The sequence below is a fragment of the Camellia sinensis genome, chromosome 12 (assembly GCF_055761805.1).
Source record: "Camellia sinensis isolate YWXY chromosome 12, ASM5576180v1, whole genome shotgun sequence".
NCBI classification, from domain to species: Eukaryota; Viridiplantae; Streptophyta; class Magnoliopsida; order Ericales; family Theaceae; genus Camellia; species Camellia sinensis.
In genome coordinates, this window is record NC_138972.1 from 111,450,524 (window position 1) to 111,478,215 (window position 27,692).

A 27,692-nucleotide genomic window follows, 5' to 3' on the forward strand; every position below is an offset into this window, starting at 1 on the left:
AGAAGTCAACGCAAAATCTAAGATACTCTCTCCAGCCTCATTTTTGTCACCAAAACCGTATCCACTATGCACCCTTTTATAGCCTAGTTTATCTATGCCTACATGGCCATTAAAATCTCCACCTATAACTAGGTTCTTTCCTACGGGTATCTCCTGTAAGATCTCACTCATTTGCTTCCAAAATCCCTCTTAGTCTGATCATTTAATCCTACTTGAGCGGCGTATGCACTAATAATGTTCACTATATTTCCTCCAATAACTAGTTTAACTAACATAAACCTATCCCCTTTCCTAATGACCGCTACTACATTCTCTACAAGACCCTTAGTAATTAAGATTTCTACCCCATTCTTGTGTCTATCCTTACTACTATAATACAGTTTAAAACCGGTATCCTCAATTTTTCTAGTTTTCTCCCCTGTCCACTTAGTTTCTTGTACGAAAGCTATACTAACTCTCCTCCCTATGTAGCACGGACACGGACACGACACGGACACGCAAAAACACAAATTTTAAAAAAATAAGGGACACGACACGCTAGGGACATGTTTAATATATGTAATTTTTTTAATATATTATATGTAAAATTAAAAAATATATACTGTTTTTATTTATTTATTTTATTTATTATATGTAAAATTAAAAAATATATACTAATTTTATTTATTTATTTTATTTATTATATGTAAAATTAAAAAATAAATATATTATTTGTATTTATTTGTATTATTTATTTACAAAAGTAAGGCATAAAAAAGAAAAAAGAATAAAGAGGGAGACACTCGGACACGGTTGCAAGGAAGAGGGAAGAGAAAGTGAGAAACAAAAAAAACAGGAAGAGACAGAGAGCGAGAGCGAGAGGCGACGGCCAGAACAGAGAGCAAGAGGCGACGGCGACGATCAGAGAGCGAGAGGCGAGACCAGAGAGAGATGGATAGAGAGAGAGGAGATGAAGACGATGAGAGCCGAACACAGAGAGAGAGGAGACGAATAGAGACGCGAAAGAAATACCTCGATCAGAGACGAAGAGGACTCGATCTAGCCTCCATCTAGGCTTCAACAGGTTATTCCTCTCTCTCTCTCTCTCTTTCTCTCTCTCTCTCTCTCTCTCTCTCTCTATCTTCAATGGGTTAGGGTTTCTCTCTCTCCTGGTTAGGGTTTCTTTCTGTTTACAACGTGTCCACGACGTGTCAAGCGTGTTCGAAAGAGTGTTCGCCTGTAAAAATTCAAAAAAAAAAAAAGAGACACGTTAGGTCGAGTGTCGGACACGTTTCTATCGCGTGTCCGACTCGTGTCCGTGTCCGACACCCATACACTGCCTCCAGAGACGTGTCCGTGCTTCATAGTCTCTTCCTAATCCTAACATCTATCAATTCCATCGTCTTACCAGTTAAGGTTCCTATATTCTAAGTGACTGCCCCAAACCTATAGTCTTGGACTGGCTTCTTTACCCGCGCTCGTCTAGAAAAACGCAGGAACCTTTGCCCATTTTTCACTGCACCCAGGCGTCGATGCAGCGCCCCTTGCTCACTTTTCGAAACACCCGGAGGCAGGCGCAATGCGTCACTTGAGGGAAACGATTTAGCATTTAAACGATTCAAAGTAGGATTCATTTTCATAAGGAATCTTAGCGGTTTTTTTACGTGTTGGCTGTCGGCTACCTAACACACAACTCTCCTCCTTAACCTGGGCTTGGGACTGGCGGAATTGCTAACAACCCTGGCAGAGTTGATATATATGTATATAAATCCCCAAATCTGTCTCTTTTCTTTTCATTTCTCTTCATCAGCAGCAGAAGATCTAGGGCGTTTTCGGCAACAACCTTGCACAGCTGCATCTCTCTCTCTCTCTCTCTCTCTCTCTCTCTCTCTTCATCAATCATAATCACCATTAACGCAGCACTCAACTCAACTCAACTCAACTCTACTCTAGCTCTCAACTCTTCTTGCAACAAGGATTAAGACACCCACAGTCCAAATTCATTGTAGATAAGATAATCAATCTTCTTGAACAATACAAATCTTGAGAGTCTCGATCTGGGTCTTTGACCAAGTGGGTTTTACTAATTCCTGTTGCTCGTTGAATGAAGTAGATTTTGATATCTCTCTTGAATGAAAGACCACCCTCAAGAGAACCCATTTTAGAGACCCATCAAAATATGCACTCGCACAAGACACAATATAGAATAGAAATACAGAGATGGGAATTGAGAATGAGAGCAGAGAGATAGTGTGAGTGAGGACCCTTTTTTACTGTTTTGAGCAATGGGTTTTTCATCTTTATGGAAATTGAGAATGAGAGCACAGAAATAGTGTGAGTGAGGGCCTTTTTTACTGTTTTGAGCAATGAGTTTTTCATTTTTTTAATTTTATTTGTTGTTAGCATGTGAAGTGCTATGACTTATATCTAGGATGCTTTTTTTGTTTAGAAAAACATAACTGAAAATATTTAAGAATTTTAAAAAAATTGAAAATTTATTTTCTATATATTATTATTTTATATTTAAAAAAAAATTATTTATGACGTAATTATAACGCTACGGTTTGATCTGGTTCAACCCGACGAGTGAACCGGTGACCCGTCCGCTTGATCCCTTTTCCAGTTCACTCACTGGTCCGGTTTTTAAAACATTGGTTGTATCTTTGCACCCAATAATCAGTGTACTGTATTTTGATCGAAGGACTATTTATTTATTTATTCTCTCTAGATTTGATAAGTATTCAACAACTATTTTCTTATTCTATACCATAATCTGTCCAATTAAGGAAATTTAAATGGGGAGGGGCTTGCTTACTTTTAACAGCATGCAATAAATTTTTTTGTGTAGTTCAAAATCCCTTTCCATAGTTTCTTTTCAAATACCAAAATTAGAATTGTAAAATTGTTCTATTAACCTATTTGTTTGAAATTTTACAAATTTTATTACATATTTCTGATTATCTCTCTGGTATTTGAAAATCATGTTTTTTTTTTTTTGGTTGGGAAGGAGGTTTGGCAAAGATAAAGTATGGAATGAGGTGTATTGTCAGATTATATCAAGTACTATGGATGAAGCCAAAGGGCAACACAACACCAACATTGTGGCAGATTCGTAAATCATCATGCATCTACGACAATTTTTTCGTGTTTATGCCCATGATGTTTGTTTAAAAAGGGTCTTCGAAGATGATAGTTTGTATTCACTCAAAATTAATCTGATTATATATCCGATCTAGTTCAGTGATTCTCCTTTTAAACATTGGTAGTGGCTATGATGAGTAATCTAGAGTTATAATTTACGAGGGGAAACTCTTACATCCAGATTAAGACTCTAATGCCAATGGCCTATCTTATCATTATCACCATTGTTGTCATCATAATTTTTTTGCAAGTACCATTGTATCGATGTTATTGTCCTAATTGAGACTTAAAATACTCGTATTCCATCAATCATGGACTAATTGAATGAAATTTGGTTCTCAAAACAGCTGAGATACCTTTCAGTTCCACAATTAACCAGACAGTGCTAAATGTGACCACTTTTTACTCTTTTATCATGTCATGCTATGGTTAGCTTTTCGTTTGTTAGATGTCATATTTCTTTATCTCCATGTCTGCATGTATTTTTTTCGATTTTCATTTGGCCTTTTTTTCTACTAGTCTTATGATCATATAATGTTTCAATTGTACAGTAATTGCCTAGGTGTCTCAACTGTACAACTTGCTTCTACAATGTTAAAATAAATCTAATAAAATGGAGCCTTTCCAAATTACTTGGGCTTGGCTGTGTGAACCTTTTTCTGCTAAAATATTCTATGTAGACTGTCAACTCACAAGCCTTCCATACTGTTTTTTGGGGGTAATTGTCAGAGTGAATGGTAACTTCATTTTGATACCTGTTTTTATGTAACTTAGCTTTATTTCTAATTTGCATTGACCTCTGTGTTTCACAACCATAAAGATCATTGTAAATTAGAAAATGAAATTTAGATCTGTGTTGAATGTGTGTCCCGTATAAAGGATTATTACATATTCCTTTTCAAAAAAACTTATTCAAATCATTTTGATACTTAAACTGAAAAATTACAGACATGTAGCATGATTATTCACCACTAGTGTAGTGATGATGCATAAAAGTCAGCTGCGGCAACTTTTTGTGGTTTTAAGGGTGCTCGCTTTGCCCATTAAATGCATTAAGATATTAGTGTACTTGTTATTATTGCCATGTCCTATAACCTTTTTCTTCAATGTATGGTCAGGCTGTCAAAGATGACATTGGAACAATTCGCGTTCAACGACCTCACAAAGGGCCATTTTATGTTTCTCACAAAACCATGGACCAGCTCATTGCAAACCTTGGGAAATGGGCAAGGTTGTGTTAGCAATTTTTCACACGCACTTACATAAGTGCATATAGACATATTTGATATGATGCTTTCATCGTCATCGTCATCGTCATCATCATCGTCTTCTTCTTCTTCTTCTATGTGCTTAACAGTGATGTGTCCTGCAGGTGGTATAAATATGCCTCAGTAGGGTTTACTGTGTTTGGTGTGTATCTGCTGGCTAAGCATGCATTCCAGTATGTCATGGAAAGAAGGCGCCATTGGGAATTGCGAAAAAGGTATGTTTCACTGGTGTTTATCATTATCACTGAGTTTTATCATTGCTGTTTGGAAGGCAAATGATAGAAGTGTTGCATATTCAACGTTGTTTGTTAATGTTGTCACTCTGAACAAGCCACTTCTTGTTTGTCAATGTTGCATTAACAGAACCATCGATACATATTATCACAAGTAGATCCTCTTGGGTAGGCACAAATAGATACATATGCTGTTGTTGTAACAGTCTCCTGAATTTACACTAATCAATTAAATCTGGATGAAAGTAAGCTTCTGGAAACAAATGAGGTATGCCATTATTCAACAGGCTTCATGAAAGGAAAATGGCTGACTGTTAACTCTCGTGGGTTAAAGAATAGGTTTGATGCATCACAAACTCCCAAAGTCATGACAAGGTGCTCTCTCATTGGTAGAAGAATAGATTTGATGCATCACAAGTCATGACAAAATTGATGCTTATGGTGAATAAATGATTGCTAGTGTGGAATGATAGATCATGTCGTAATCATTGAAGAAAAATTATAAAATGGAGCCTGTTGGCAGTATGGTGAGCTGCAGAGTAACAAAGTTGAAGGCTTGACAGTAAGGGGGGTTGTATATATATCTAATCTGACTAGATTTAATAAATCTTCCTTAAACAGTAATTAGTATTGCAAATTTAGTATAAAGTATTTTAGTACCAAAACTACACTATTTCCACGTCTTAGTGACTCAAATTTAACGGACCTAGGTCTTCTTGGTTCCCCTTTTTTTTATTTTAAAAAGGAAAAAGTTGAATTTTGTATAAATGCAGATATCAAGTCATTGCTCTTGGACAATAGTACATTAAAAAAAGACACTGATTTTTTAGGCGTTAAAGCCTCGTCAGCTCTTTGTAATTCTAGATAAGCTAATATGTAAGCTACTTCCTAAGTTTAGTGAGGCAAATCTCTTATGGTGCTTTAAATAGTGGCCTTCCAGATAATTCAGATATTTCTAACTAACATTTGCACCAATCCTCTGATCTCAGAGGTTTTATCAGAGGTGGCAGCATGGGATAGGTTTGTCCAAAGTACGGAGCATGAGGTCTTGTGGAGGCATATACCTCTCTAGGATTGGTCAAGGTGTATGCCCCCTTGAGGAGAGGGGTGGTGGTGGTGGGGGCACATCGACGAACCGTCAACTCTAGCCTCTAAGCCACAAGTCCTTTGGTGGTCCTGGGCGGGATTATGGGTTGCTTGATCGCCCCATGACTAAGACACCAATCCAAGGGGGTTTTTGTAGGCCCTGCTTTCGACCAAGGCTGGCACGAGTCATGACAACATTTGGGTGCCCTTTGGTGGGAGTGTACATTGTAGGAGGTGTGTGATGGAGAGACATGTTGGGGGAGGGGCTGCTCGACTGACTGGGGAGTGCTGAGCGTGCCTTCTAGTGGAGAGAATGATGTACTCAGATGGATGTTTGCTTGGCCCAGCTCAGTGTTGCCTTGAGCATAGCTGCTTGAGTGGATTAGGAGACTGAGATATCTTGAATGGTTCCTTTGTCTGAGCTCAAAGGCTAAAGCTCTCTGTGCGCTATCATTTTCCAGTGTGGCTCAACGTCCAAGGGCATGTAGAGATGTATTATTGATCTACACGTCACCTCATGAGGCTGACACGTGGATCCAAGACTTTTGGAGATGTCAACATGGAAGGCTCATGGAGATGTCCTTGTGATAGCTCAACCTCCAATGTGCAGAGCCACATGCATGTATTTACAATAGTTTAAGTTCTCAGCCTAAGAAGCATGGACACGGACACGTGACACGACACGAATACGACACGGATACGCCGACACGTTAATTTTAAAAAAATGCAGGACACGACACGTGGAGGACACACATGAAATATATAATTTTATATATTTATTATATATTATATATATGAATATATCATTCAAAGATAATAAAAAATGCAATATAGCACTATTTCCTATAAATTTATATGGTTTTTGTTTTATTATTGTATCTTAAGTTGTTTTGTTCAAACTTATAATTAGTTTCACATATGTATAATCAATAGACACATGTGTTTAAACAATTGACACGTGTGTCCTCCAAGTGTCCAAAGAGCGTCCGGCTCTTTAAAAATATTTAAAAAATAGGACATGTTTTGAAGAGTATCGGACACGTGTCCTAAGAGTGTCCAAAGAGTGTCGGTGTCCGACACGGACACGACACGGATACGTCACCTTCTTAGAAGTGTCCGTGCTTCTTAGTTCTCAGCTAAGTGGAAGTCAACTACGTGTAGAATAGCCTCTTTAGTATACATACATTATCAGTACAAGTTATAAATTTAAAGCAATTCAACCCAAACCTACCCATTTAATAAATGGGATTAAACAGGTTGGGTTGAATTGGATACGGGTTGAACAAATAAATCCATCTAACCTATTTACTTCATCTCTCTCTTTTTTTCCTAAAGATTTTTTTTTTAAAAATTAGTTTTTTTTTTAATAAAAAAAAAGTTTTTTATTTTTTCCTAAAAAATATATATATATATATATTTTAAATTTTTTAAAAATAATAATTATTTTTTAATTAAAAAAATTATTATTTTTCTATTTTTTTTTTATTTTTAATTTTTTTTTTAGAATTTGTGATAGAAGTGGTGCCCAATGAAGTATGGACACGGACACGTGGATACGCAAATTTTTAAAAAACAGGGGACATGACACGCTGGGGACACGCTCAATATATATATATATTATTATATGTAAAATTAAAAATATATATTATTTTTATTTATTTATTATATGTAAAATTAAAAAAATATATATATTATTTGTATTTATTTATATTATTTATTTTCAAAAAAGGTATAAAAAAAAAGAATAAAAAGAATAAAGAGGGAGAGAGACAGTAAGGAAGAGGGAAGAGAGAGAGAGAGAGAGAGAGAGTCAAACAAGAGATGAACACAGAGAGAGAGGAGACGAAAATGAATAGAGACGAACACAGAAAGAGAGGAGATGAACAGAGAGACGCGAAAGAAATGAAAAACATACCTCGATCAGAGACGAAGACGAGCAGACCTAGCCTCGATTAGAGACGAAGACGAACAAAGCTAGCTCGATCTAGCCTCGATCAGAGACGAAGACGAATAGAGCTAGCCTTGATCTAGGGCTTCAGTAGGTTCTTTCTCTTCCTCTTTCCCTTTCTCTCTCTCTCTCTCTATCTTCAATGGGTTAGGATTTCTCTCTGTCTCCTGGTTAGGGTTTCTCTCTGTTTTCAAAGTGTCCACAACGTGTCCAAGAGTGCCTGAAAGAGTGTTTGCCTGCAAAAATTCAAAAAAAAAAAAAAAAAAAGGGACATTTTAGGTCGAGTGTCGGACACGTGTCCACCACATGTCCGTGTCCGTGTCCATGTCCGAGTGCAACACATGTCCGACACCCATACGCTGCCTCCTGAGAGGTGTCCGTGCTTAATAGAGGGTGCCCATTTAGACGGATTGACAATCAGTAACCCATTATAGCTTATTTGTTGATTTGGGCAGGTTAATATGAGTTTTAAATGGGTATAATTGGGTGGGTTCATGAGTTTGGATTTGGGTTTGGTTTTCCATCTACTGCGGTAGATCTTCTTTGTTCTGGTGCTTCTTGTCTTGCATTATTTGGGCTGAAGCTTTTCAAGGCGAATGTGTAACTCGAGGGGTTTTACTTCTCATGAGACGAGGCATAAGCCTTAAGGCACTGAGGCGTATGTATTTCAAATTTTAAGTCTTGGGGCCCCCACTTTGTGCATTATGTCAAAGGTTAGGTGCACTTAATCTTTCCTCTCCCAAACACACATTAATATGTACTAATTGGGCGTTGTTTTTAGTTATCAAATCAAATATTTTAAATTATTAAATAATTAAATAAAATTTAAATATAAAAGTGTAAATACTTTTCTCCATAAGGCATTGAACATTTTAGTATAGAGAAGGAAACTTGCTTTCATTAGAAGTGAAATTAACGTTCTTAGCTTTACTAGTTGAGCTCTCACTTGAATATTAACTTTGTGTTTTTTCTCAATTGATCATTTACTCTTATAGAATATAGTTGCAACAGGGGTTCCTTTTTTTAAACCATCTACTAGACTAATTTTAACAAGATCCTAGGGCAACTTCTTCATATGCGTCCTCCTCGTATGCTTATGCACAAAAAACGTACAATGCTCACCTAAGGCGCATGCTTCAGACTGTGATGCGCAACCCTTTGGGGAGTATAATCTAAAAATCATTACCTTGATACGTTTCACCTTAGCCTCGAGGCGAGGCGAGCATCAAGGCAAATCTCAGTAAAGCCTTTTAAAACTTTGATTTGGGCTGTTTTTGTTACATGATAGAGCAGTAGACTAAATGATTACTTGTGGGCCTTGTGGCTAATAAGAAGTTCTTCCATCAGAGATTACTATTATATTGTTGTTATTATTATTATTATTATTGTTAGTTGACATCATGACTGGGTTTCAATTCCGGGTTATATCTCTATAGTTCTTCTGCTTTCTGGATAATAGTCTGGCTTTCTTTCATTTCATGATAATATATATAACTATAAACCTGCCTTTTGGAGTAACTTGCACTCCATTTTCTTCTTCTCTTTATCTGTCAGAGCTATCAGCCCCTAAAGAATTATTTTCCATGCAGGGTTCTTGCTGCAGCAGCTAAAAGACCAGGCCCCGATAATGAAGGTAACTTGTGGTGTACCTACTTCTATCTTTTTATTTTTTCCTTGATGGATAATTGTAATAGTGAAAAGTTGCTTTTTTGGCCCTTTTTTTCCCAGGTTCAGATGGTAGAGCTGAGAATGGATCAGATAGTACTAAAAAAGACCAATTAATGCCAGATCTGTGTGTAATATGCTTAGAGCAGGAGTACAATTCTGTTTTTGTCCCGTAAGCACTCCAACTTCCTTTTCTTATTTTTTTTAGCCAGAGAAAAAATTGAATGCACAAACTCTTATTTTTGTTAAGAGGAGTTTTTGCCTACTTCATTAAATAATTTTTATGCATGCGGTTAAATCATGCTTAAAAATTCTTCAGCAGCTGGGTCTTTCACATTCTTGTGTATACATAAACATCTACCAAATATTTTCATGCTGAAAGTGGGCCTGATAGAAATAAGTTTAACACCTAATTATTCATGATCTGACAAGTCAGATGGCATTAATTTCTGGATGGGTCATTGTTTGGTGTACAAAATTTAGACACTTGTACTACATCAACCTGGTCTCTTAATGCATAGAAGAAAGCAAGTTCCATGTTTGCCGCACAGGAACATTGTTTTCCTAGATCTGAATTCTTCACTAATCCCCCATGTCATTGGACCATGTTTGCCACCTATTTCATCGGACTATGAGACAGTTCACTTTCTCAGACATGTATTACATGTATATATTGTTGTGGACATGCATAAAATAATGGTCTTGAAAATGACTGCCCTAACTTCATTCAAGAATCCATCTCCCACCACCCAAACGAAATGAGAAAGAGGAGAAAAAATGCAATGATTCCTTAAGGTGGGATAGCATAAGCAAGGAATGAGGGTGTATAGTTTTCAGGGTTTTAGCTTGGTTTTGAAGCCTTTCCATGTAATGAATGTAGCCATGCAAGATGGTTAAAATCACTCTATGAGATATATTCAGCTATTAATTATGGCTAAAAAAATTACAGAGCAATAATACAACTCAATGCTAAAGTGCCCAAATTGAGGAGTCCAAGTTTCGATGCTAAAAACATGAGAGGAAAAAAAAAAAAGTAGAACATTATCTAATTTTGTATAGAGCTGTTTGACTTTGCTCAGGTCTTAAATGGTTGACGGGGTTATGATTTTCAGATGTGGACACATGTGCTGTTGTACAGCGTGCTCTTTACACTTAATAAACTGTCCACTTTGTCGGCGACGGGTTGAGCAGGTGGTGAGGACTTTCCGGCATTGAAGCTGCACACTTAAGAGTGTAAGTGCCAGAACTTCTCTTTCTTCATGGCTATGGAACTTCATTATGTCCTGTTTCTTTCTGGCCAATATAATATACTACAGTTGGTGCCTATTGAAGTTCTAAAATTTTTCAAGAAACATTGCCAATACAGTTGATTTGGATCAGTTCTTCATAAGCCTTTTCATATAATCTTCTAAAACTGTAAATGACTCATGAACAGCCATCTTTGTAAGTTGATAATGGCTACGTTTGGTAGAGCTGCGGGAAAGTGATTATAACTTATAGCCTAACAGCTTATAGCTTATAACTGTGAGCATAAACTGATTTTTGACTTATAAATTAAGCTTCTCCTCCCCCACTCAAAGAATAAGTTGATTTTTGACTTACAAAAAGCTATAAGTTGTATTGTTAAGCTGAACCAAACATATCAAAATAGCTTAAATTAAGCTAAAAGCTGAAATAAGCTGAAAATAAGCGCTACCAAACATGGCCAATATTTGGAACAAATATGTAATAGAATTTGTTACTCTTTTAATTTGGTGTGTGTTCACTAGCGTGTCAAATTATATATAAAGTAGGCTTGCCTGAGTCCACTACATCTCCTAATATCTAAAAGGTGTAAGAAAGAAAGGTTAAAGCAGGATTTGTAAAGGAACTTCCATCTTCTACAGTCAATACTGTTAGGGTAAAAAATTGATTGACAGACTTTGGACGAGATTAGAAAGTAGTGGGTTAAGTTATTTTGTTCCTTGCTAAGTATGAAAGGAGGAGTGAAGCTGGGGGTTGAAGCGTTCAATATGAGAGGAGGTTTAAGGGTTCAGAGCATTAAGGTGACGGAAACCATGTAGCATGCATCAGTCTTCAGAGTGCGTTTGACACTTGGAGGTTCGAAAATTAAAATCTTTTGTGATTTGAAGAACTGAACGTTGAAAATCAATTTAGTATAATTCATGCAATTATACTAAAACTTCTAGTGAGCGAACTGAAAATCTAACACGATTGAACTGAATCTAACACCCCCTAAGTGTACTTCTTGACTTTTTATGATATATGAGTTGGGTATGAAGTGATGTGATAGAGAGATGATGTGACTTAAATAAGATGATGTGACTTAAATAGGATAGTGACTTTTTAACTTTTTGGCTTTTTTTTATTATGCCAAACCAAGCCTCAATCAGATTCAGTCAGACCCAACATATTTTTAACTTTTCTTCTTATTTTTTCTTTTTAAAAAATCATAATATATTTTCTAAAGATATTTAAGATTAAAGTTACACTATGAATTATCTATTGCTATTTTACTAAATTGAATATTACATGTGTGAGGTTAGTTATACCTTTTAAAATGTTTTAGGCTTTAAAATTTCTTTCTTATTATTGGCTCACTGTTACTTAGAAAAGTATGTATGCTTATTGTCCAAATATCAATATCGTTCTTAATTATTGTTACTTTAGAAATTGATAGTTTGTATATTTGGTTGTTATCTTTATTAAAAATGGTTGATAAGAGATATCCAAAAAAGAAAAAAAGGTAAGATAGTGATTTTAGATAGGAATCTTTGTTAACCTTTTTTTTTTTTTTTTTTGATAAGCAAATATTATTAAGAAAGCATCAATGATGCAACCAATACAAGAAAACCACCCTAGGAAGGGGAACCAATAAAACAAGGGCTAACCAATCATCTCATCTAAAAAATCTAAAAACACAAATAAATCCGGATCTACCTTACTCTCCAGCCAACTATACAAAACTAGAATAAGACGACTTGGTAACCAAGAAACACTATGAGAAACCTCTAAGAAGGTACGTCTATTCCGCTCTCACCAAAGCAACCACATCAAACAGAACGAAGCTAATAACCAAGCTCGTCGCTACCGCCGACCAAGATGAACGCCTCGCCAAGCCCAAAGAAAATCTAACACCTCCTACGGTTGAACCCAAGTAAGTCCAAAAAGTGAACAAAAGAAGCTCCACAAACATGAAGCCACCGAGCAATGATGAAACAAATGATTCACTGTCTCCGCATCCTCACAACACATACAACACCAATTTACCAGGATGTGCCCCTGTCGTATCAAATTATCCAAAGTAAGATTCCGACCTAAAGCTACCATTCACATGAAAAAGGCAACCTTAGTCGGAACTCCCATAACCCAAACACTTGTCCAAGGATAGACCCAACTAGCATCCCCCATCAAACCTCCAATAAAATGATGCTACTGTAAATCGCCCCTTTGCCCCCAACCCAGTCCACACCAATACATCTGGGCCCACCCCGACAGTCCCCAAACCATATAAAAAGCCCCACAACTCCACCAACTGATCGACTTCCCAATCATGAACCTCCCGTCGTAATTGAATATCCCAGACCACCATACCCCCACCATCCAAATAGGAAGCCACCAATGCATCTTGATCTATCGCAATATTAAAAATCAAAGGGAAACAGGTCTCCGACACAAACTCCCCACACCACTTGTCTTTCCAAAACCGCATCCTACTCCCCTCCCCCACCTTAAACCTTATCCACTTCCAAAACTCTCCCTTCCCAACCAAATCCCTTTCCATAACCCACACCCATAAGTACAGGTCACAGACCCAGAAACCCAACCCCCTCTGCCCAGCCCATATTTAGACGCCACCACCTGCCACCACAATTTGTGAGGCTCCAAAGCAAAACGCCAGAGCCATTTCCCTAACAAGGCTCGGTTAAAAGTCACCAACCGCTGCACCCCCAGCCCTCCAGCGTGCTTGGGTTAACAAACCTGTCCCTAATCAACCAAATGATACTTAAAAATCATCACCACCACTTCCCCACAAGAAGTCCCTCTGAAGCTTCTCCAACCGATGCGCCACTGACACTGGAATAACATGGACCGACATGAAATAAGTGGGATACTACTCAACACACTCTTAAGCGAAGTCAACCGACCGCCTTTCGAAAAATATTGGCACTTTCAACCTGTCAATCGACGTTAGACCCGTTCCACAACTCCATCCCACACCCCCTTTGCCTTAAAAGAAGCCCCTAACGGCAAACCCAAATAGGACATTGGAAAAACCGAGACCTTACACCCCAACACTGCTGCCATGACAGGTAACCTAGCAACCGCCCCAATTGGAATAAGCTCCGACTTCTGCAAATTAACACGAAGGCCCGAAACCACCTCAAAACAAAGCAAAACACATCTTGCAGATAACCAACCTGCGCTGTTTCCACACCACAGAAGATCAAAGCATCATCCGTATATAACAAATGCGAAACCCCCAAAGGAGCCCTTGCCAATCAACCCACAACATAACCTTCCAATAGACTTTCGCGCACAGCTCTATCCAACAGTCTACTCAACGCCTTCATCACTAAGAGAAATAGCAGGGGGATAAAGGATCCCCCTTGCCGAAGCCCTCGATGTGTCTAAAAAAAACTCGCCGGAGTCCCATTAATCAACACCGACATCCGCACAGTCGAGATACAGAACTTGATCCATTGGTACCAAGTCTCCCCAAAGCACATACGACCCATTACATACAAGAGGAACTCCCAGTTAACATTATCATACGCCTTCTCAATATCCAATTTGCAAATCAAACCAGGGCACCCCTGACGAATCCGAGAATCTACACATTCATTAGTAACCAATACTGCATCTAAGATCTGCCTCCTCCCAACAAACGCATTCTGAGACTCTGACACCACAGTCGATAAAACTCCTTGCAAACGATTTGCCAACACTTTAGCCAATAACTTATACATACTCTCCAGCAAACTAATAGGCCTAAAATCCCGAATATCGTCAACCCCTCCTTTCTTAGGAATCAAAGCCAAAAAAGTTGCATTGAAATTCTTCTCAAATTGCCCAGACACTAGGAAATCCTCCATAGTTGCCATGACCTCACCCTTAACCACGCTCCAACAATGCTGGAAGAAAGCCATAGTGAAACCATCTGTAAAAACTCGCTCCAACCTCTCTAGATCCTCTCCCAGAATCGTATCAAACTGAACACCTTCTAGACTCGGCCGCCATACCCCCTCTTGTGGCCTGAATAAATTCTAGTAGAAGCCCACTACCCCTTCCCTAATATCTCGATCTGTGTGCAGCTCTTGACCATCCACCCACAACCTACTAATTTGATTAACCCTTCGATGAGCATTGGCCATACGGTGAAAGAATTTTGTATTTCGATCCCCATCCTTTAACCATAAACATCTAGACTTTTGACGAAAATAAACCTCTTCCATACGGGATATACAAACAAAATCCTATTTAACCGCCTCCTTACGAATACTGGCCTCAGTAGGCAGCCCATCTTGCACCTCTAGCTCATCCAAGGATTGAAGTAAAGACACCACCGCAGCTTTTTGGCCCTCTAGCCAACCAAGCACCTCCTTATTCTAAGTCTTTAAGGCCGCTTTCAACATCTTCAATTTTTGAGCCAACACACAACTAGGAGAACCATGAACTACGTAGCAATTCTACCATCCATGAACCAACTCTAGAAAACCCTCTTGTTGCAACCACATATTCTCAAAACGAAATGGCGTAGGACTACATCGGATTCCCCCACTATCCAGCAAAATGGGCCAATGATCAAACACAGGTCGAGGTAAACGAATCTAAACCACCTCAGAAAAGTGCTCCTCCCAGTCCACAGTAACCAAGAACCGATCAATTCGAGACAAACTCCGACCATTTGACCATGTGAACCTGCCCTCCTGGATAGGTAAATCAACCAACTGTAAATCATCAATGAAAGAACAGAAAGCCCGCATTGCCTCCGAGCTCCTCGCATTCCCTGCCTTCTCCGATAGCCAATGAACAACATTAAAATCACCCCCTACACACCAGGGGACATCCCATATGTTCTCCATCTCCTCCAACAACAGACCCCGCTCTAAATTTTGCACAGGCCCATAAACCCCAGTAAAACCCCGCTGGAAATTATCCACCACACAACGGAACAAACATGATATAGAAAATCCTCCTACCTCCTCCTCCTCCTCCTCCTCCCTCACCACTATCCTCTTATCCCCACAGAGAAGAACCCCACCTGCCCTGCCTAAAGAGGGCAAAAAGGTCCACTTCACAAACCTCCCCACCCCCCCACACCTCGCGAATCAGCTCCACCCCCACCACCTCCATCTTCGTCTCTTGTAAACATACAACGTCCGCTTTGGCACTCCGCAACACTACCTTCACCGTCACCCTCTTGTCCTTATCATTCAAACCCCGCACATTCCACGATACAATTTTTAACTTCATTTCAACAACAATGGGCCCCTCCCATCTCTCCTTTCACCTCGTCCTACATTCCTCACACCATGATCATAATTCACAGTACATTCCAAATTTTTGAGCTCTTGATTACCTTTAGAAAGGGTCACCAATGACCGAGACATCCCTGAACTAGGAGTCCTTTGCCGCCATGAAGCCTCCACCGTCGCAAAAAGTCACATTGCCTCTTCTTCGTGGCCTTCAAATGACAGTCCCAACAACGACTAACTTCACTAATCCGATCCAACACCCACTGGGACACAGCCTCAGCCGAAGGGATTTCCTTCCCCGATAATCCACCAGTATCCTCAAACCTCTGTTTTTGTTTCAAACAAGCGACCAATTCACTATCCTGCACTGCTAATAGCTGCAGCTCCAAGACCTGTGATTGTCCATCACTATTGTGCCCCTTCCTACCTTGGTCATCCCAAGGCGCATCACGAGGCATCTCTATCACCAAGTGAGACTGTCGCTCAACCGACTCTGAGGTTGCTGATTGTGAAGTACCTCTTTCCGACTCCACTACCAGTCGCGACCCTAGTTCATCAGCAGATGGTGCATCGCGAGGCATCTCTAACTCCAGCACATCTGACTCTGAGGCCGCCGACTGTGAAGAGCCACTCTATGACGCCACTACCAGTCGCGATCCTTGATAGGGCACAGTGGACCACCAACTCTAGTCCGGACGGCAACTCAGATCCTCGCTGGTGGGCACCTGCCCCTATCAAAGCCACCCGATCCGACTCACCTGGATGTAGGTCACATGAAGCCCTACAACGCATCACATCCTCAAACCGACCCACAAAAGGATCTACAAGACTATTGAGCTGCCCAGAAAGGCCCAAATCACCACCCTCTGTTGGGCTTGAAAAGCCATCCCCTTGTGGGCTAGATTGATAGGCCACAGACCCTAGCCCCTTAACTTCCTGGGCCCCCAATTGAGTCCCCTTATTCTTGACCACAATCCACCTATGTTGGCCCACTTCTTTGTTATAAGGTACCTAGGCTTGTCTCCAGCCCAACTGCCCTCCCTTAGACCCCATTAGATGGCCCACCGCTGCCCCCACAGGCTGGGAAATATTACCCTGAAAACCCATGGGTCTCACCTCTCTCCTAAATCTGTGCAAATATTCATTCACCCCCAATCTCGGCTAAAAACCCTGCCCTACTTGCCCAAAATCCGTCCTTGCCATATTCGGCCCGGAAACCCCATCTTTCTCGGTCACCGGCGCCCACAATTCCACCACCGGATCGGCCTCTACCCATATTGGCAATGGAAACCTTTGTTAACTTCTTACTTATTAAACTATGTGATTATCATTTAAAATAACATTTTCATAGATTTAAATCTAAATATTTTGTATTCATAAGATATATTTAACATCTAAATGTATAGATATATATATTTTTAAGTAATTTAGAAAAAGTTACAAATCTTTACGATTCACGATTCGATTCGTGATTTGGTATGAGGCCATTTCGATTCATGATACGAATCCCGATTTGACAACTATGGTAGTAGTTCTTAGGACCTGAAGTAAATTTGATTTCGAATGCATCCGGTTTTTCAGGTACACATTAGAGGTGGCTTTGTCAAGTAGAAAACTAGAAGTTGGGCATCTGTACTAACAAGGTTAATTACTACAAGTTATTGGGTGGTCCTGGAGCACGACATTGCTTAGGTCAGCTAATGCTATGCACTAGTCATGGCTCAACAGTTTACCCCACTGTTGTGGATCCCGCCACTTTTGTGGATCTCATCTAACTATTGTATGTATGTCACCACGTGGCTTATGCCACTCAATAAGATTGTTATTGTCAAAATTTGATGCTGCTTATACTGAATATGGTGCCCACCTTGATGTAAATATTTAGTCACGTGAGTTCACTATTTCATTCTTTTCTTTTCTTTTTTTTTCCTCCCTTTTTCCTGGAGCAACATGATAATCTTATGTGAAACAACTAAAAAGTATTAAATTCCTTGATGACTTCTTTTGACATTAGAATTCATGTTAGATACTAATGTTAGATAAAGAAAAGAAGGGCAGAAAAAGTTGGAATATGATCCGAAACACCCATTATTATTTAATACTACTAGACCCCAAACCATTATATTACTTATTAATTTATTTGGGCGGCTAAAGTAGCCAGTAGGAATATTGGTAGAAATTCTCCCTTTGTGTACTCATTTATTATACCATGCTTAGATTTACACAAGGACAGTACCATCTAGCTAGCCCCCATATTATTTCCCATATTAAACTGCTTAATTCACATCTCTTTCTGTTGTCATACGCCCCAATCTTAAGCAGCTCTCATACCTCCAATTCCAAGCAAATACATCTTGCCCATTGCAGCTCACGCTTCAATGGCAACTAACCCAACCAGCATGAACTCTGAGGGTGTGTCTAAAAGGATTTACAACACAATTCATCACACTTTGCATTCCCCACAAAGCTCGAAAGCCGCTAGCACTGCTCCAAGTTCTTGCTGCTGTCATCTGATCAAAAGAAGACAACTCATGAAGTTATTTATGTAGAAGTTCCAATCGTATTTAATACTTAAGAGCAGACAGCGAAAACAAATATTTCCATTCAAAAGAATGGGCAAGTGGGGCAACAATACTTTGTGAAAGACGATGAGCCACCACCTCAATCTAATGCGGAAGAAGGGCAAAAACTTGGAGCCAGAAAATGTTAGGGGTACTTACGTGTAGGTCCTAATAAGTGGATTTATTGTCTAATAGGTCCTATGTGAAAAATTTGTCATAAAAAAAGGTCACTAATTGTAAGTTTTAGCGACAATTTATAAAAATCATGACGAAAAAAAGTTGCTAATTGTCAATTTTTAGTGATGTATGTAAAAAATTGTCATAAAAAAATTATTTTTAACGACAATATTATCAAGACTTATTTTCAATAAGACTTGATGGGAATTAAGTCAAGCTATTAGGAGCTATTGGTAGTTTACCCAGAATGGTTAATGATAAGTTTTCTAATTATATTAATCGTGCTAAAGCTATGATCAGAGCTACATCAAATGTTGGTGAGGGTGGTGGTGGTGGAAAAAAATGATTGAGACTCTATAGCTTTCATGATAAGGTCACTAACTATCTTAACCAGGCAAAGATTAAGATCAGAACGACATCACATGTTGGTGACAGAAGGAGCATCTCCATCAAATGAATGCTAGCTTCAAAGACCACGAATAAGCGCAGAGCATCATGAGTTGAGGAAAGCATTTGATATATCATGATTAATGTTGGTTTTGATGATTGTGAGTAATGTGTTCATGTGTGCATGTAAGTTTAGTACTATGTGTTGGTTGGTTGCTTATTTTGTATGTTCTTATATATTATAGCATAAAGTTGATATGAAATACACTGGTTTTCTGAAATCAGACTGTAAACAGATGAATCTGCTGTAACTCAGATTCTTTATCCAATCAATTCTTTCAGGGTAGTCTTTATGGATGCTTCAGGGTAACATCCATAAAATGTCGAGATAGGCACTATGTTTTTAAGTGATTGGTCTCATTTTATAATTTTAACGTTTGTATAGTATTATTCTTAATTTTAACAATTGAAAACAATTTCTCGTACCATGCTTCAGAATAGAGTGGTAGAAAATTATTTTACAAAAAAATCTTGCCACTAATAAAGTGCAAACCCCGAACCCTTCTTTGGAGGATTTTGTTTTTGGTGATAATTCTTTGGAGGGATGGATCACCTTAAAAGTGAAGATCAATAAACTATGAATTGTTTGCTTATTCTGACAACCCCCTCACCCGAGATATTTTCTTAGAGAAGATGCTTTTGAGTGCAACCTTGTGGCCATTGGCTGCGGACTGAGTTCATTAGAACTATCATGCTGGCCAGCCCAATTGTTGTGTGGGTTGACTGGTAAGTTTAGGCCAGATGGGCGGGCCTGGTTAAGTATTAATTTGTTTTCAACATTTGACTAGTGTCACCACGGTTATTTTTTAATTTTTATTTCAAAAGAGACGACCTCCAATAGGTCCAAATCAATGGTCACTAATTGTAATTAAGGGTGAATTACATTTTTCTCTTTGCAGTTTAGTCTGAAAACACATAATCCTCTAAATGTACTCATAACTGCCGTGTGGTTTGGAGTGAAGTGTAAAATGAACAGTTTCTATACGAGATAACAGAGCATAAGCAACACTGTTTTCACTGGGTCTGGGCATGAATCACTGTTTTGTCACCATAGTGAGCTTGTTGAATGATATTTTTGCCCGCAAGTGGATAGTAAAACCCAACGCCACCTTTTTCTTCAACTCCTCAAAATTAATTTGTTAGTATTTTTTTTTCCCCTGACATTCGTATGGCCAGCAGCCAGTTCATTTAAGGTTGAAGATAATGAACAAATTACTAAAGAGAAGGGGGTTTAATATTATGTGAATTAAAACTTTAAGAAAGCCCAATGTAATTATCTGAAACTTGTGCGACTTGATATTTTATCCAAACCTGATGGCTGGTTAGTGTAATTTACCCATAATAAATATACTAATAAAGCTGGCAAAGCTCTCAACACCCCCAAAAGTCATGATTTTTCACTCGAATGTGTCTGCCTGTTATTTTTATGTTGGAAAAGAAAAATATGCAATAATTTATGCAGGGAGAGAGAAGACGAAGAGACTAGGATTCTTAATAGGAATTATTTTTTTTAGGTCTGCATATTCTACAAGTCTTTGACAGAGTCCATTAAATTATGGCTGATATGCCCTTGTTTAATATGCAATTTGGGTTATTCGGTTTGTGAGGAATGGACTGCCTAGTGATACAATTGTTGTTCTGCCCCTGTTTAAGATGAATACATCATGTATATTTCAATGTTTTATAATTGTTTTTATATTTTTTGTAATGCAATTGTTACGTGAATGATATCTTGATGTTTTAAGTTATGGAATGTTTGACACATAATAAATTTATAAAATTATAAAATTTTAACTTGTCCCAAGTGTATCGTGTTCTCTACATTTTTTGAAAATCGCCATGCCAGCATCTTGTTGTGTCATGTCACGCATATCCGCATCTATGCTACTTTACTTAGCTGAACGTAGTTGTAATTCTTAGAATTTGAAGTAAATTTGATATTGAATGCATTCAGGTACACCTCAGAGGTGACTCCGTCAAGTACAAAAATAGAAGTTGGGCATTTGTAGCGAGAAGGTTACTTTACCACAAGTTATTAGATACTCTTGGAGCACGATGTGGCACAGGTTAGCTAATGCTATGCACTAGTCATTGCTTGACACTTTAGCTCACTTCCAGTGGATCCCATGACTTTTGTGGACCCCGCACAACTGTTATCCACTCAATAATTTCCAATTAATTATCCATCTAAGAGATTCTTACAGATAAGATTGTTATTGTCAGAATTTTACGCCCTTAGAGAATCTTGTTGTATATATTTAGTCATGTGAGTTCTTTTTTTCATTTCTTTTTTCTTTTTTCTGAAGCAGCATGATAATGTTGTTTGAAACAGCTAAAAAGTAATAAATCCCTTGATGACTTCTTTAATGATTAGGATAGATTTTAGATAATTCTAGGTAAAGAAAATAAGTGCAGCAAAAGTTGGAATATGATCCCAAACCATTATTATTCTTCTTACTGCAAAATCCCAAACCATTATATTACTCATTAATTATTTGGACAGCAAAAGTAGTAACCAAAAGGAATTTATGTAGAAATTCCCCTTATGAATACTCATTAATTTATTAGTACCATACTTAGCTTTCACACAAGAATAATAATACCACAAGGCTACCTAGTCACCCACACCCCCCCCCCCCCCCCCCAACCCAATTTCCCTCCTATTAAACTGCATAATTTGCATCTCTTTCTCTCTACATACCCCTCAATCGTAAGCAGCTCTCATACTTCCAATTCCAAACAAATACAAACTTCCTCACTGCAGCTCACGCTTCAATGGCAACTAACCGGAAGACGACAACTCATGAAGTTAGTTATGAAGAAGTTCCAATTGTTTTTAATACTCCAGAACAGACAACAGAAACAAATGCTTCCATTCGAAAGAATGGGCAAGTGGGTCAACAATACTTTGTGAAAGAAGAAGGTAAAAACTCGGTGCTGGAAAATTTTAACGATAAGTTTTCTAATTATATCAATCGTGTTAAAGCTACGATTAGAAGTACATCGAATGTTGGTGTTGGAGATGGAAAGAGTGGATTGAGACTTGATAGCTTTAATGATAGGGTTGGTAGCTTTATCAATCGTGCTAAGATCAAGATCAGAACGGCGTCAAACGTTGGTGGTGGAAGGAGTGGCTCCATCAAATGAATGCTGGCTTCAACATGAGTTGATGAAAGTGTTTGATATGCCATGTAATTGTGTTTTTATGGCATGGATGTGTGCATAGAAGCTTTTTTATTTTGTGTTGGTTTGGTTGCATCGTGAAATAAACTAGTTTTCTTGTTTATATATGGCTTTATGTTGAACCGAATTGGGGTTGTAGCTTTCAGGGTATACTTTCAACAGATGAATCTGAGGATGCTTTATCGAATTCAGTTCTTTCTGATGTGTCTCATTCTGTCTGTACCCTTGCCCTATCTTTGAGTTGGTTCACTGTCACTCCATCCGTAAAAGGTCGATAGACACTTCATTTTTTACGAGATAGGTCTTATTTTAACCATATCATTATGTATATTATTTTTATATATATTTCGTTTGGTGTAGCTTTACTTTTAATTATGAAATGTGGTAATGAGCAATTGCAACTTTGGTGAGTTGGTAGCCAGGCTTGTCCACCATACCTCGCTTTTTATTTTTTCTATTTTTGAGGGAAAAAGAGAGAGTTAAATATAGAAGTTTGGGTGACAATCTGTGAATCCACACTCATCAAGGTGACATATCCCCATATGATCATGTTTGTTTGGGACATGGTATCCCCATATGATGGACTGTTGAGGATTTTATCAATCCCTTATAATCCTGGATTACTTGACTACAAAATTGAGGATTTTATCAATCACTCGTAATTCTAGACCAATCCAAACACAGGATATGATACACAATCTAAAATCTGTAGAACTAACAATCCTATGAATACTAATCCCATCTAAATCAGTTTACCTAACCAAATCTCATCTAATTCAGTCTACCTAAACAAACATATGCCTCTATGGTATTGCTAATCTCATTCCATGTAGTGCAAGCCATATCTCCCTCTTTTATTCTTAAATCGAATGTGACTTTCATGTTGATGTATGTATTTGTCCTAAGTGATCCACATATAAAGAGTGGTGCACCTATATATTGTTTGTGTTCCACCAGTGTGATCCTTGCAAGTCTCTAACATTCTTCCAAGAAAAAGTAAGGTTTTAGAAACTCTCCAATTAAGGTTAAAAGAAAAGTAGCATTTATAAAACATTAATTTTTTTTTTAATCACTATAGGACTCGTATGTCTTACCAAGAGATCACAAGATTGAATGTGATTTAAACCACTCTAGAATCTATGTACCTATTAGGTGGTTACAAGTTCGAATCTCTTCTCAATGTACATAAAAAAATAAAAATAAAAATTTTAGAAGCTATCGAATAAAATAAAGAGAAACAATTATCTAGTGTGAGGTTGTGATTTGAAATTTACTTGATGCTTTCTGAAACTGTTCAAAAAATTTCTGTAGGGAAGAGAAATAAGTCAAATGACATAATGAAATCTCAAAACAAACCAATGGTTGGAGACTTGGAGTGACACACACACACATATATAGTTGAATTGTCTTTCCTTCAATTTCTATCTGAAGTGTGACTTTGTGATTTTGGGTGAGATCATAGGGTAAGATGTTCTAAGTTTAGTTTCTTTGTTCTAAGTTTAGTTTCTTTGCATGACATTTGAAAGTGGGATACATGTCTCTACATCAATCAGTGAACTAGAAAAATGGTATATAGCACTCTAAAATTATAGTATAATTTTACTTTGAGTATGGTCTAAGGTCACATATTATTTTTTATTTCATTTAAGCAGAGGTCAATACCCCCTGCTTGTAGCAATGATGATACAGCATTTTAGCTTCTGTTGTCTCCATTCCAATATGAAATTTGTTAAATAATGCACAAAATTTGGTCAGAATTGTTGTTATAGTTGCTTGACTTCTGTTTATAAAAAATAAGAAACAAGTTTTTTTTGGGTGTAAATAATAAAAACAAAAAAATTATGAGGTCTACTTAAACGTTTTGAAAACAAATATAAACAAAAAGAGATAAACATGTTTGACTGGCTGTGCCTAGAGGTGGTGAGGGAGGGTGGAGTGGAGAGAGTGAAGACTTATTTTGAAAATAAATTAAAAAAAATATATTACGTTTTTTTAAAAAACTAAAATAATATATCGAACATTTTTTTTTTTGAAGTTTACCAAAAAAAAAAAAAAAATGAAAGCGAAAAATAAAAGAAAAAGGAAAGCATTAACAAACAAAGCTTTAGGAAGTCAAGGGTTCAAATTCTCTCTTGCAAAGCTATGGCCTCTGATATATTTAAAAAAAAAAAAGAAAAGAAAAGAAGCAAGCCAATGCCAATTAATAGATGTCGCTAATTATTGAGGCGTAGGTTTGAGATTTGGATTTTTAGTAATTTTTTAATTTTTATAAAGAAAAAAAAATTAAGATAATTGCTTTTAGTTTTATGAAAAAATATAAATGATTATTTTGTATAATTGATTTTTTTAATAATTTTTTAATTTTTTTAAAATTAAAAAATTGGTTAAAAGTTAATTTTTTGGCTTTTAAACTTTTTAAGGTTATATCACCTCTCTATTTTTTTTTTAAAAAAAAAATCGAAAAAAATCGAAAAATCAATTTTTAATTAATTTTCCAAAACAATCCTAAGTTGGTTAGGCTTCGCTTGGGCAGAAGGAGTAGGGTGGGTCTGGGATTATTTTAGCCACAAAAAGACATTTAGCCTCGTTTGGGAATAGGTTAATTTAGTAATTTTTTGGCTATTTGATTAAAATATGAGCTAAAAAAAATTAGTATGTTTGGGATAACTTTTTGACTTTTTACGAAAAGATGTACAAAAAGTAGAGAGAAAAGAGAATCTTTGACTTTTTGGTATGGGTTGTTGGCTTTTTGGCTAATTTAATAACTTTTTGACTTTTTGGCTAAAATGGAGGGTTTTCAAACGAGGTCAGGTTTTTTAGTCCAATAAGACAAAATATCACAAACAAACCATAATCATTACATTCTTTCTCTTACAAAAAAACTAAAAAGTCTTTCATAAACGAAACTTCTTAGTCCCAGGCTAAAAAAAGTTAAAAAGTCAAAAAATTAATCCACTTCTCAAACAAACCCTAAATGCAATTATTGCACCAATTATTGAGTTTGGTGGATATCATTATCTTTTAGATCAGAAATGATAGAGGTCTTTTTTTCCTTGACCTCCACAAATTCCATAAAAACATGGCAGTGAGTGATAAGAGGACAAATAAAATAAAAAAACAAAAAATAAAAAATTGATTAATCCCAATACATTGAGGGTGGTGGGAGTCAAGAAAAAATGATGTCTCAACCTTTTTCTTTTCTAGATATGGCGGCATGTCTTACATTTACATGTATTATTTGTGGTGTGAAAAATAATAGGGGGAATTACTTTCCAACGGGATAGAGTGTTTTTTTTTTACACAAACATGGAGTCATATCATTTTACATGCATTCCATCATAGAATTATGTATACCTCATATGTTTTTGTAAATTTTTTTTTTATTCCTACTATGCTGTAATGCTCCCAAAATAATACATGTAAGAGATAAAAAAAATAAATAAAATTTATTTGGTGACGTTATTTTTTTTAAATGTAACTTGAGAGAGTGTATTGAATACAAATTATTTTTAAAAGATTTGTCACTAATAATTGCTACAATTCTATCATAGGTTGCTTTGGTTTTTAAATTTTTCCCATTTTCATAGGGCAAAAAACAAGGTGAGGATAGATTAAAATGGAAAGTAACAAAAATTTTGGGTGACATCTCCATTTGCCTATCAGGAAATTATTCAATATTTTTGGAGTATCACGTGTCTGTAATCCTTAACTAATCATCATTCAGAGGTGTTTTGGGAAGATGGTTAAAAGCTGTTTTTTGACTTTTTTGTGAGAGAGGGAAGTGAGTTAAAAGCTGGGAAGTGGCTTTTAACCCACTTCCTAAAATAGCCCTCAATATGTCTCCTTATGATCCTCAATCACCCAACACAACATCTTACCTATCCACATTCTCCATCAATCACAATGTTATAAAATACCACTTGATTATATTATGAAATTACTGAATAATTACCCTTGGTTATCTATCATGACATGGCGTATGAGAAGAAATTTACAACCTAACAATTTATGGATATGGATGAGTCAACCAAAGCGGCCTTCAACCTTTTTGTCATTTTGGAAATCTTGTTGGGACATTGTCACGACCCAAACCTGCCCCTGTAGGTTTAGCACCGTAACCGGCCAGTAATCCGTGGATTACCAAAGGCCTCTGAACAGATTAACAAATAATAAGGGACTGCGAAAGCAATAATACAAAATAGATAAGGTCCAATGAGCTGTGATAACGTACGTAGGACAGAACATTTCAAAACTTACTTATAGATATATAAACATGTCAGTCAAGGACACCAATATTTACAAAGTAATTACATCCCAGGACCTGTCCTTACAACGCATACAGAGACTAGCATGAATACAAAACAGCCTTGGTGTTAAACTTCGATCGAAACCTCCTCAAGAGGCACAAGGGTTGGTTGACAAAACGGTACAGAGGGCCGTCAACTCTGGCCCTGGTCAAGTGCTGGCTCACCTACACACATAATATAAACTGTGAGCGAAAGCCCAGTGAATAATAACAAGGTAAAGAGGTTATATGAATGATGTCCATCACAAGTTAGAATCCAGTATTTAAATCAGAACATAATCAGACTTCAAACAGAAACAGATTCATATACATTTTCATATTCAGATTTTGCACAAGATCATACATGGTACACCCATTAGCTATCAGAATAGACTGGTCCAGAGACCCACATACATAGTTGGTACCAATGACCATAAAGGTCCATAACTTGCGCGCAAGGAGCCATGGTATTGTTACCTCCAGGCAAGGGCCACGTACAGATTGACCACGGTATTGTTACCCCCGGGCGAGGGCCACATGCAGATTGGCCGCGGTATTGTTACCCCCGGGCGAGGGCCACGTGAACTAAGGGTGCCACAAATACTTTTCAAAAAATTGGACATTCATTCATCATTCGTAAGATAGCATTTCAAAAAACAGATTATATCGTACCAGTCAGAAAATACATAGGTTAAACATAACTTTACAGAGTTATTACTCACAGTGGGCTTTGAGTAAGACAGACAGAGTAAACTTAGTCAAACGGTACGTGGCACGTGACCTACATAACACATAACAGATACACACTTGAAACACACGTTCTAATTGTACAAAACTTATTTCGTTGGCTCTTAGTGTGTTTCTAATCTCTTATCCTCATAATGGAATCTAAAACATGGCCTAGAAATGCCTAGGATGGAATGAGGATGCAAAGATTGCCTTGGAAAATATTTTTCAAAACTTACTGAAAATAGGGGTCTCGCTCGAGCGTGGCTTTCTTCGCTCGAGCGAGCTTGCCAAAACAGAGGGGTCGCTCGAGCGTAGACTCCTTCGCTCGAGTGGTCAGTAAAAATGCAAAAGTACTGGTTGTTGAAAATTTACGCTCGATGCTCGCTCGAGCGTGAGACACAGCTTTTCGCTCGAGCGTAGGTCTCGTCGCTCGAGCGTACGTCTGCGTGTACCAAAAACCTGAGAGCTTGCAATTTACGCTCGAGCCACCATTCCTTCGCTCGAGCAGGAG

General features: G+C 37.5%; 1 protein-coding gene across 8 annotated transcripts in view; it reads left to right on the forward strand.

Annotated features, from left to right (window-relative positions):
- LOC114290700 (E3 ubiquitin-protein ligase SP1) overlaps window positions 1–21,351 on the forward strand; it is a 36,480-nt gene extending 15,129 nt beyond the window's left edge. The window contains exons 7-12 of one of the 8 annotated variants that reach the window (XM_082899582.1): window positions 4,239–4,351; window positions 4,493–4,603; window positions 9,245–9,288; window positions 9,384–9,492; window positions 10,433–10,553; window positions 20,939–21,351. In XM_082899582.1, coding sequence (XP_082755708.1) covers window positions 4,239–4,351; window positions 4,493–4,603; window positions 9,245–9,288; window positions 9,384–9,492; window positions 10,433–10,535 — 480 coding nt within the window. In that variant the 3' untranslated portion in view covers window positions 10,536–10,553; window positions 20,939–21,351. Of the gene's footprint in view, window positions 1–4,238; window positions 4,352–4,492; window positions 4,604–9,244; window positions 9,289–9,383; window positions 9,493–10,432; window positions 10,554–17,380 lie in introns of all 8 variants that reach the window. The other 7 variants (XM_082899583.1, XM_082899587.1, XM_082899588.1 and 4 more) reach the window with 7 other exon arrangements.
- The last annotated feature ends 6,341 nt before the right edge of the window (window positions 21,352–27,692 follow it).